The sequence below is a fragment of the Nannobrachium achirus genome (assembly GCF_963921795.1).
Source record: "Nannobrachium achirus genome assembly, chromosome: 7".
NCBI classification, from domain to species: Eukaryota; Metazoa; Chordata; class Actinopteri; order Myctophiformes; family Myctophidae; genus Nannobrachium; species Nannobrachium achirus.
This window is the reverse complement of record NC_137816.1, coordinates 35,851,400-35,863,743: the sequence shown is the minus strand read 5'-3', so window position 1 is coordinate 35,863,743 and position 12,344 is coordinate 35,851,400. Positions and strand designations below refer to the sequence as shown.

Here is a 12,344-nt window from a genome sequence, read left to right as displayed (position 1 = left end):
CCCGATTATAATACACTGCCATGCACTTCAGCTGGCAGGGTAAAATATGTTCAGGAGAAAACAGAACCAGCGAGGAAAGAGCCACTGGTACAACCAATCCCCACAGGGTTTCATTCACTATGGTCTATGGTCATGAGGCATGCCTTTAACATGATTGATTGCAAATGGTCACAGGCAGGGCCGGACTTACCATTGGGCTAGGGTGGGCACGAGCCCAGGGGCCTCAGGGGAGGGGGGCCTCAAAAAAAAAAATATATATATATTTTTTTTTTTCAAAAGAAATTTTTTGGACCCCAAAAAATGTAGTAGTATGATCGCGAATTCCATGTTTAACACCCATACCAACAAACATGGCAGCCATGTTTGTTTACATTTCAAGAAAACATAATGGCTGCTAGCTCATGAATGCCTGAACGGATTTCCATTCAGATTTTTTTGTTTGAAAGCTGTGAACAGTGTGGACACACGTGGTGCATGATATAGGCATGGGCGTGCATGATCCGTGCACTATGAATTACATGGAAGTCTATGGAGAGGGAGGCGTTGTGGAACTTGGAAGCCATTTTGAAAAGACCCTGAATGAGTAAATTTAATGATGACATTTTAAAGTATTGCAATCCAAATAAAGTGATATTTGTGTTTAGTTACAGTACATTTTGTTTTATTATTGAGAGCTTCTGCTCTGCTGGCTGCACTGCATGTAGCTGCTCTGAAAGCTTAGTGCAGTCTAAAGCCCGCCCACTCTATGTATCCGGTACTTTCCACACACATAGGCTACACACATGCACGCAAACTCCAATTCTGTATCCGCTTTAGACCCTTCCAATGAGCCAATGAAGATACACAGTCAGATTATGCACGGGCCGGTCCGAAGGTGAGGTCACGGTGTGGTCAGGTGGACCGGAGGTGGAATTTACGCGCGCGCATGAGGGCCTCTTTATTTCCCCTTGCCCAGGGGCCTCATGTCATATAAATCCGGGCCTGGTCACAGGAAGTTGGTGCTGTTCATTTTTTACTTAGTAGAAACAAAAACATCACCACAACAACATCTGTCCTAAAACCAGCATAATTTGTATTCACAGTATCTGAAAATCCTGAACCAAACCATGTTTATAAAACATGTTTGGATGACATCATGCAAACAGACAGACAGACAGACAGACAGACAGACAGACAGACAGACAGACGGACGGACAGTGAATCCCACAGTGCAACAGAGATAAGATGCAATATTCTTAACATTCTTAAATATAACAATGAAAATCATTTAAGCAGGAAATTGTTCCTCTAGACAGTTTTATGATAAATGACACCCATTTTGGTCACACTCCCTACAATGCCCTGCAGTCGTTGGCCAGTGGTAGCACTTGAGGGAGTATGGAGGTTTTCAGCAAATGCCAAAGGTATAATTGTAGAAATTAACCACTTTCATCTTGGCACAATTTTAGCTGAAGCACATACTGTATATTAACATGTAATTATTCCTTTTATGCTCACTGTACAAATATGTAACAGGGTCTCAGTCTTCAGAGAGCATGAATGAACAAATATACTTTCACTTGACAATTTGACAGAGAAATCAAAACATCTACATACTTCTGCCCATGTCAATGTTTCAATGGACATAAACATGGATGGTTGAGTGGGAAAATGTGCGTGTCAAGCAAGCGTACCCAAAATATCTTATCAGACATGACATCAGTCAGGTCACTCAGTGACATTGGCCGCATTTTCTCATCTCTCTGTCTCTACCAGGAGTCACTCTGGGCTCCATGGATACATGCAAAACACGTTTTGGAGAGGAGGGGGAGCCTTCTTAAAGCTGCAATCCTTTTTGGTCCCACGGTTTTTTGTAACCCATTTTTCACCCAGTGCCAATTGCCTAAGCTGTAATCCTGGGCGCTGCTCTCCCGCTGCCAACCTGGGAAGGACCCCGAACTGAGCTCATGCTTCCTTCAGTGCTTGAGAAGTGAACAGGCCGCTTCTTATGACCTAGCTGTCCCGTGGATCCTAGCTGATTGTAGAATCCCCCCCCCCCCAGTAGAAGGCTATTTGCCAACCAGTAGTGATCTTACTTGAAACCAGGATCTACATTTTTTTATTTTAAAGACGGAAAGACGGGGGGGGGGGGGGGGGGGGGGGGGGCATGATTTCACCCCCGACCCCCTAAAACATGATCATCAGGTATTATGATTATTCTTGGAGGAAGAATCTTTTTCAAAAAAGTGTACAGAAAGTGTTAAAAATATGTTTTTATGTGGCCACACCCAGCTGCTCATTAAAGTACAACTTTGTTTTTTTACAAGGGTTCATATTTTAAATTGTAATTAGAGAAAAGAAAAGATGAGTGTTAAAATGTCAGTGATTAATTCTTCATTGCACAGGGTATAAAGACCTGTAACATGTAGGTGATGGTTATATCTATCAAAATGGTTTTATATAAAGCTAATCAAAGCTCAGAGCTTTGGGAGTCACTGGCGAGCTTGTAGATCGGCTATTTTCAAATAGCCAAAGTTGAAATATTTACAGATTCTTCATCTTACTTTTTTTTATTCTATAAACTTTCAGTTTAGTTATAATCCACAGATTAGGCTCCCACTCTGCTCACAGAATAGCTACCTGTCCCGTGGATCCTCTCTGTCCCTACATGTCAACCTGACCTGTCAGACGGTCACCTGTACACTGCTCTCCACAGAGCGGTCAGCTGTTACCGCTTTTACCTTAGAGTCGAATTGAGTGATAAATAATGAATGTAGGCTAATTGTGATTACAAATTTACTGTAACCAACAATAGTGTGACTATTAATTCCTTGTGTCAATAAATCATGTTTTATCAGCAGTTGCCAAAGACTAATCTAGAACACAGACAGATTGCTGTAATTTAAAGTTCTCAATAACCAGCAATGTGTGAGAGATAATTCTCTGTACAGTATCAATATAATGTTATTCCAAGGCAACACCGCTCTTTCATGCGTAGAGAGGGAAAGGGCTCAAGATTGAGGATTTAGGGGATCTAAATCCTCAATTAACGGGTTGCGGTCTTCTCTTCTCTTAAAGGCAATGGTATTTGTCATGGTGATTGGTTATACTATTGTAACGCCCAAACCACACCTATGCATAATGTAACAGGTAGCACAGGTGTTTTTAGGGATATAGCAGGTGCCCAAAAGTTTGCGCAGGAACGCCCCTTCCTAAATACCAAATACCAAAATTGAGGATTTAGGATCCCCGAAATCCTCATTGCAAAAATAGGGCCCAAAGTGCCCTATATTGCCTCCTTACCCCTTATCCCTAAAAGCCATATTTTACTGTTTTGAAAAATATTTTAAAATAGTTCAACTAGCCGATCAACATCGACATGTTGTCAGCTTGTAAGTCAGCTATTTGAACAATTTTAAAATGTTTTTCAAAAAACAAACATTTAATTTAAGGCATGTGAAACAAAAACGTGTGAGACGTTTTTCATCCAAAAGTCGAAAAAATTAGAATGGACAATAGCATTATTTGTTCTACCTGCAAGATAATTTGCCAGGCCAGATATTATCGCTGGTGGGCCAGTTCTGTTGCCTGCCACTGTTCCAAACTAATGTTTTATTCATTCAAATAAGTTCTGGATTCACTCATTGCCAGTGTTTCTTCCTAAGGGAAGTAGATGCGGTAAGAATGATGAATGTGACTGATAAACCCAGGATTTGTTTTTCTGGGGATATTATTTTACATCAATTTTTTTTTACATCAAGTTTTATCATCAATAATATGTTAAGATTCTGTTTTTCATTCAATCATACATTAGCACTGTTCAACATGCAGTAAGGCCACATATTGCTCAGCCTGGCTGTGAGCCTATATCTCGTGTTATCACAATCATGTATTTCTTTCACCCATACCTCCATCTGGCAGTTCCCATTTCCTTCCAAAAACAGAGAGAGGGCTCCAATAAATTATTGAGATGTAAGTGTGTAACGTTATAAACACCACATCTCTGGTGAAGATCACCGCAGAGAGCAACTCATTTAAGGATGACGATCTTATTCTAAACACGTATGCAACATCCTGTAGTATGAAAACAGAACGTGATCAATCCCTACCACACTGTCCTTGGTGTAACCAGCAGTACAGTGCAATTGTTCTCAACCTGTGGTTTGGGACCCCCAGAGGGGTCCCCAAATGATTCTAAATGTTAACATTGTTTTCTCACTCACCAGTAAACAGACCAACATACAGTATAAGTGTATACATGGTATCTGCACATTTCTAAAATGACAATTTAAGGACTTTAAAGACCTTTTTAGTACCTCTGGTCAAACATTGTTCAAAATCGTCAAATATTAGAGGCAGAAATTGTGAAAATAGCCGATCTACATGCTCACAACGCCTAGCAACGTGAGGCGTTGTGAGCTGTGAGCATGTAGATCTGCTATTTTCACAATAGAATAGATCGGATCAAACTAAATGTAATGCCAACTCCTACAATTCCTAGTGCTTGTGCAGGGTGGGGGTCCCCAGTTCAAATATGATTATTTTGGGGGTCGCGGCCTGAAAAGGTTGAATACCACTGGTATAGTGTAGTGTTTACCAAACAATGGGTATGGACCCATTTTTTAGTCGCGAGTAAATATTCCCCTTAACGTTTCCCATAATTAAAAGAAATAAGAAAAGGTTTGGGAACCCCTGAGCTAGTGGATGAACACACAGTATGACGCAATAGGACTGGGTTGGCATCCTCTGGCACGTGAATGAAAGCTGACAGATCCATTAATCCAAGAGAGAGTTATGTTGGTCATTTCTTGAATGGACATTTTATTTTTAAAAACTGGGTATTTATAGTGATCCTCAGGGAGAGATTACTTCTCTGCATTTGACCCAAACACTTATGAGCAGTGTACAGGCCCATGGGGCACACTGGGAGCAGTTAGGGGTCAGAGACACCGCAACATGTAGACAGAGGAGCTGGCGATCGAACCGGGGACCTTACAGTTCCCAGACGGCTGCTCTACCTTCCAGCCACTGCCAACCACTTAAAGCTATGAAGTTATGAGGCGCTCTGTGTGTTCACATTGAATATTAGATTTTTACCCGCTATAAACACAGCGCACGTCACACGTTGTGCGCTTGTAGATCTGCTATTTTAACTTCTTTTGTGCGACACTCTTGTATGATAATATTTTACGGAAAAGTTTTCTGGACTATAAGGCGCACCTGACTATAAGGCGCACTGTCAATGAATGGTCTATTTTCAAACTGTTTTCATATATAAGGCGCACCTGACTATAAGGCGCACATAATAGACGCTACCGTTGCGTTATGCATCCAACAGATGGAGCTGTGCTAAAGGGAATGTCAATGTCAATGAATGATCCATATATAAGGCGCACTGGACTATAAGGCGCACTGTAGTTTTTTGAGAAAATTAAAGGCTTTTAAGTGCGCCTTATAGTCCGGAAAATACGGGTAAGTTTAAATACAATACAAGGTTTCTGCCAGACAGCAACGATAATACAAATAGTAGCGAGTATGCAGTATTGTCAAAATGGTCATGATTAGGTCCAGATCTACACTACATGTACCCGGCATTAAATAGAAACAAAGCAATATGCTTTTTTTCGGTGTTGACCTGGCCATGACCTTCCCCGGATCCTTCCGGATCTTCCTCACACTGCTAAGTAAATTTTACGGCCAATCCGACCCGAGGTGAGGGCATGGCATTTTAGGGAGTCCCTTAAGTGCTAGCAGTGAATTGGGCGATAGCTTTGTTTATTTGCCTTGTCTACACGTCTACTTAAGATTCACATTGAGATTCAGATATGCATGACCAGACCTGAATAGCCTCAAAGTGTCAGTACTTCTCTCCCAACACTTTTAGGCACATTCTCTACTCATTGCACAAACATCATGAATCATGTGATCTTGTAATTTGACTATTTTGGAAAAAGCAATGTTTTAATACTCTCATGCTAAACTGAATCACAACCTAATCCATCTCACTGGTTTAGTCTGTGTATGACATTGTGTATGACACTCTGTCCTGTTGAAATGATGTCACTGAGGTGTTATTGACCTCTCATTGCTCATGAAACTATGAACTGCTTCATACCTGCTGTCTGTCCAAAGAGGCCATTGCATGATTTATGTGCTATATAACAACCCAGAAGACCTCAGCTTTGAGGTTCTGGTGGCCAAGAAGATTACATTTATTGCAGAAAATGTTATGTTAGATTGATTTTGTTAGTTTAGTTCACCATTCAGTATTGTATTTATTATATTTCTAAATGATCGTATTTATTTTATCAAATCTCACTGTTTAAAGTCGACAATGACAATGACATAATTGATTTTCTCTTGTACAACATTACGGAGAATATTGCGATATTTTGTTGTATGTATAGCTCCATAAAGGTGCTGCTCTCTGACATACTGTATCCTAATATGCAAACAAACCCTGCAACCAGCATTTAAACCCCACATAGTACAACAACATGACATATTTGATCACTTGGAATAGCAGCGGATGGCTTTCAAAGAAAATACAATGAACGTCACATAAATAATGCTAAAACATGCATGATACAGGAGTCTGCTGCAGGACTCTGGGAGACCAAACACTGTTCCCCAGTGCATTATGATCCTGAGATAAATATTGCAGCGCAATTGAATCACAGTAATTATTTCCTGTCAGGGAACATCCATGGCTGCAAGGCTGTACTCATAGGACCCCTCCACTGTCAACCACAGCTGTCCTCCTTGAGTGTGTCTTTACACACTCATGTACATAATGTTTGGAATGGATGGATATGCTATGTGTCAATATGTAGATATATATTAGTTTTTTTATCCCTTATTTTTTTCCTCAACCCCCTTCTTTCTTTTCTTTCCCTTTCTGGAAACAAACAAAAGATTTGGGCTTGCACAAAAAACTAATTTCACCACCTGTTTTACACCTGTAAACCTGTGATGTGACGATAAAGATGATTGTGATTCTGAAGGAGTTAATTCTGAAGAAAACACATTAAAAGATGAGACAGGGTCCCTTATAACGGTCAGGCCCCTGGGGCCCTAAAACATATACACAGTGCCTCCCGCCACAGCAATGGTCTCCCGCATGAGAAAATGAGCTGAGCCCTCCTCCCTCTTGTCTACCCTGTTACATAAGCCAGCTCCCTAATGCCAGATTTGTTTAACATTTGGTTGTGTGAAGTACAGAGAGTACACGGACAACAGAGGAAGTGGTAGGCTACAGAACCATAGTCTGATATAACAGGATATAGGAATGTGAGAATCTGAGAAAGATAACGATAAAAGCATATGAAAGTATATTTCTGCCGGGTCGATACATGAATCAATTGCTATTACAAACATGTAATGGAAATGAAAAGCTACATTTCATATTGTATACAGTTAAATCCTCAGTATTGATGATCACCTTGCAACTCAGAGTGGACAAATGTAACTTATATGATAATGAACCCTACAGGTTTGTTTACATTTTGTTCACTCTCAGAGTTGTATTACGGAAACATTTTCATGTGCAGCTACAGTAACCACAACCTATAATGACAACAACCTGTTGACATTTTGTACTAGTGAACTGTACTGTCGAATTAGAATGCAAACTTCTAATAAAATCTTCAATCAATCAAACAAACATTATAACAGTTAATTTCAGAGGACGCTGTTCCTTTTAAGTTCAAGGCAAAAGCACAGTGGACATTCCCTCCAACAGCTAAAAGACAACAACAGTCCCCCAGAGAAACACAGAGTCCATAATCCTATGCTCTACAAAGGCTTGATGCTGCTGTCAGTTCAACACTATACAGTCACATCTACAGAAAACTGACAAGTTGATGCAGGCTGCATCACATGAGTTTGCATAAGTCCGCAACATAATCACAAAAAACCCAAAGTAAAGTCAAGTACAGCACAGCAGATCCCATCTACCTGCACAGATAGCCCAGACCATTTACCTGAGTCGTCTACTACTGTTGTAGAGATATACCCACTCCACTTGTTGACCTCCTCACTCAAACACCAGCTTCCCACCGTCAAACTGTCATTCTCAGACTTTTACGAAGAAAACCCTGCGATCCCCCAGGCTTCTCTCTTCCTCTCCCTTCCCCTCCGTTCCCTGGCTTTTTTTTCAGCACCAGCCTCTAGTTCACTCCTGGGAGCTTTGACCATTTAAGGAGAAGGCTCTGTATGCCTCTTTGGGCTGCTGTGGTGTGCGTGTGTGTGTGTGTGTGTGTGTGTGTGTGTGTGTGTGTGTGTGTGTGTGTGTGTGTGTGTGTGTGTGTGTGTGTGTGTGTGTGTGTGTGTGTGTGTGTGTGTGTGTGCGTGTGTGCGTGCTCTCACGCTGCAGCTCCACTGAGACTTGACTGATCATCCTTCAAACCTAGCTGAAACCTGGGGAAAGCTATGTTGTTTTTTCTACCGAGATTATCTACCTTGTTAATCACTGTCAGAGCAGAGATTTGAACAGTGAAATGGTAGTGTGTGTGTGTGTGTGTGTGTGTGTGTGTGTGTGTGTGTGTGCGCGCGTGCGTGCGTGCGTGTGTGTGCAGTACAAACAGATTATGAGGAAATAGATAAAGAAGACTGTGTCCATGTCCCCGTGTTTACTCTTAATGCTTAATTTATGCTCCGTCATACAGCTCACAACACCTTCCATCTGCAATGTGTTGAGCTTGTGGATCTGCTATTTTGATGTGCAGCACCGTCATGCAACAAAGTATAAATCGGGCTTAAGTGGGAGACATCCATCCACTCCCGATCACTTGAACATTAAGATTTTTGTGTAAACTACACAGTGATGGACAAAGTACTCAAACCCAATACTAGTCAAAACAATGTATAGATACTCCTGGTCAAATAGTATGTATGTACTGTATGTATTATGTATTACTACAACTGAAAGTTGCTCTGTCAAATGTTTTACTTCAGTTAAAGTACATTGATATTCATATGCATTTGTTGTATTGTTGTTAATGTACTGACATATAAGCTTGCTTATTATATTGATGTATTACCTGCTTATTCTAAGTCGCTTTGGATTAAAAGCGTCTGCTAAATGCCTACATTGTAAATTGTAATACTCATAAATGTACCTTTGAGATAAATCAATGTGTTTAAATGTTACGAACAAAATGATGATCATTTGTTCACCCATAAATCTTACCAAATGTCGTAACCTTGAAAACAGGGGGGGGGGGGGGGGGGGGGGAGAAAACAGCAACCAGGCCTACATTCATAATGGAATTATATTTCTACTTACAGAAAGAGATGTTCTATGTATTTCTCATCAAATGGAAGGATTCTCACCTTGCTGATGCCTCTCGATGTGCCACCTGTTGAAAACAGACCACATACTGTACAGTGAAATGGAATTGATTTGCATTTATAACAGGAAAGCCTGTGCAATGCAAATGCAAGGGTGCTGTTAACGGAAGGGAGTTTGCTGTTCTGTAAGGCTGATTGGTTGGTTTGACCAACGTTTCAGGAAGTGCCTGGCACTAATGGCAACAATAACCTGGCAACCATGACTGTAACTCCAGGTGCTTGCTTGGTCCACTGGTTGCAAGCTCTTGTCCATAGTAAAGGACGATTTATTTATTTATAATTTGCCATACAATGATGTCTCTCAACAAAAATCTGAAAACGCTTAAACTTGTGGATCTGTTATTTTCGGAGTGTATGAGAGTTAATTAAGCATAATTGTGACTGTGTCACCTCCTTTGGAGAACTCATGTGTTTTGACCTCAAGGTGTTGTCATGGCATCACATGCAAACAAATCAGTCAGCTCCATATATGGGTACAAAGGGGGCATGCCCATATACAGTATGTGCATGTATAGATAACATCAGGGATCCATATGGGCCTGAAAGATACAGTGATCTCCATATAGGGAATATCGATCAGATCGGCGATGGCCCAAAAACCTTTAGCAGTCATATAAAACATCCAGAGATGAGAACAGAATACTGCTATATAAATGTAAAAAGATAAGTATCTGTTTTAACTTAAACTTTTATTTATTTATTTAATTGATCATCCAAAATGTCAGTGTCATTTTGGTTTAGAAAATATTAATAATGACGAGCCTCACTGTCCAATTTTATTAGAAGCCCCTGGTAGAAATGTTACATAATCCGTTATACAAGCAGATTGTCAAAAAGATATATTAAATATAATAATACGCAATATATCTAGAGTAAAGACTAAAAGTATGACTAAAGTATGTTTTATTCCCTTTAGATGATTTGATATGGCTATTGTTTATTACAATACCCCTCATAATAAAGTAATTTTATTGGTATAGCTGGCAGGAATATCAAAGAGCTTTCAAGTATAGAATGGAGACAAAGAGGCCAACGAAACGGAGCCAACAGTAATTCACCAGCATGGGTCTGTTATTATAGATATGAAAGGTATCTTTGAATTTCTTCATGTCCATGTGTGAAGAGGGACAGAAGATACAGTATTTAGTGCAGTTACTGCCTTTCCTGTTTTTCTGTAGATCACGTGGTTGCTACTTCATTTGTTAAACAAAGGTTATAATAATAGGGCTGATAATAATAGGGCTTACTTTGGAGAAACTTGTTCCCTTAAGTAAACATGGGAGGATTATCATCATATAATAATGTTCAACAGCAAGTCTCATCACATAACTATCAACATCATCATCATCAACACCAAGTTCCAGTCCCCTACAGTAAACAAGTACAACAGTAGCAGTGCCAAGTGGACTCTGATTATAGAGGATCCTCATGTGAAATAAACAATGTGAATCTTCCCTGGGATGTTTTTATGTCAGCCTCAGCTGTTTCATTGTACCAATAACAAAGTGCCAAAAGAATTGGGATTCTGTCCCTCAGCCACATAGGATATGACAGTACAGTTTCCATGGCAGTGAAAATGTTTTATTGTTGTTTGTTTGTTTGGTTTTGAGTACATGGAAGACTTTGGACATCTCATAAAAATGCTGCGGAAAGCAAATGTTTTCCATGACCCTTCCTTATAGGAATGATACTTCCCCTGATAAGAACTTCATAGAAACATGAATGGTTCAATGTTCAACCTTGCACATGATTAAGAGTAAAAATAATACAACATTGATACAACTGCAAACAGGGGGCAAATTCTGGGCCCTGGGTACAAGGATTCACTGCGGGCCCCCAAGTGCTTTAACTATTGAAAAATAGCAGATCTACAAGCTTGCAGCGCGGCACAGAGTGGCTTGTAGATCTGCAATTTTTTAAAATTTGTGAAAATTTGTGCAAGGCTTTGAATATTTCAAATTCTTCTAAGGTTTTTTGAAAAACCTCTTTCTATATCAGTGGTGCTCAAACCTTTTCATGTGAAGGACCCCCAAAATTATATGCATTTTGCCATGGACCCCTATGTCAAAATATTTAGTTCCAGGGACCCCCCAGAAGCAAAATTTGGGTTACAAATGTTCCCTAAAAAAATACATATGTTCAAAGATTTGCATGCATTTTTACGACTTTTCAAAAATAGCAGATCTACAAGTTAGCAGCCGCGCTGTGAGCTGTATATCTGCTATTTTTCAATAGATAAAGGCCCCTCCACCTTGGGCCTAGTAACTCAGTCCCACTCCCCCCCCCCCCCCCCCCCTTATGATGCCCCTGACTGCAAATTTATCAAATCATGTATAGCAGCAGCTCTAATCGCTTCTTATAGCTCACCCACCCATGCATTTATAAATAACGAACCTTTCTAATTTTTAAATCAAGAAAATCATATATCCTAACATGCCCTCATGTAATTCTCCACAGACTCTTAATATAAATAGTCTACGGTCCCTAAGGACATTTTTCCTCTTCCTCCTCAGTACAACAGCTGTTTTTTTTTAAATAATCTAAATATCGTTGACGTTGAATCTATTTTAAACAGCTTCATGCATAAATAACAATAAGACATGCCATGATTATACCACTGAGTAGAAACAGTATGTCTTTATTGATGGGGTCATTCTACAAAAACATGCCATTTCTATTTTCAGTGCTTGATAAATTACTTTTGAACATGTTTTAAAACCCTTTTACCATACACCCAACACTGTGGGCTGGGTCACCATCCACCTGACAACCAGGCATACTTAATGAACTGGTGGGTGTGGCCACATAAAAACTTAATTTTAACACTTTCTGTACACTTTTTGGAAACAAATCTTCCTCCTAGTATAATCATTATACTGATCATGTTTTGGGGGGATCATGGCAACCCATCTTTAAGTTATATTAGAATACAAGTTATACAAGTAACAGGGCTGACTCCTCAGTAACAGGGTTGCCAACATGATAGTAACAGGGATGACAGTAACAGGGGTGAC

The 12,344-nt window shown here is 40.0% G+C and overlaps 1 protein-coding gene across 1 annotated transcript in view; it reads right to left on the bottom strand.

The window, feature by feature from the left end:
* Positions 1-12,344, bottom strand: part of mrvi1 (murine retrovirus integration site 1 homolog) — a gene marked incomplete at its 3' end in the record, with an annotated part of 39,199 nt that overhangs the window by 23,290 nt on the left and 3,565 nt on the right. Inside the window, exon 3 of the mRNA XM_080730201.1 lies at positions 9,313-9,338. Within this exon, the coding sequence (XP_080586327.1) occupies positions 9,313-9,338 (26 nt within the window). The remainder of the gene's footprint in view (positions 1-9,312; positions 9,339-12,344) is intronic.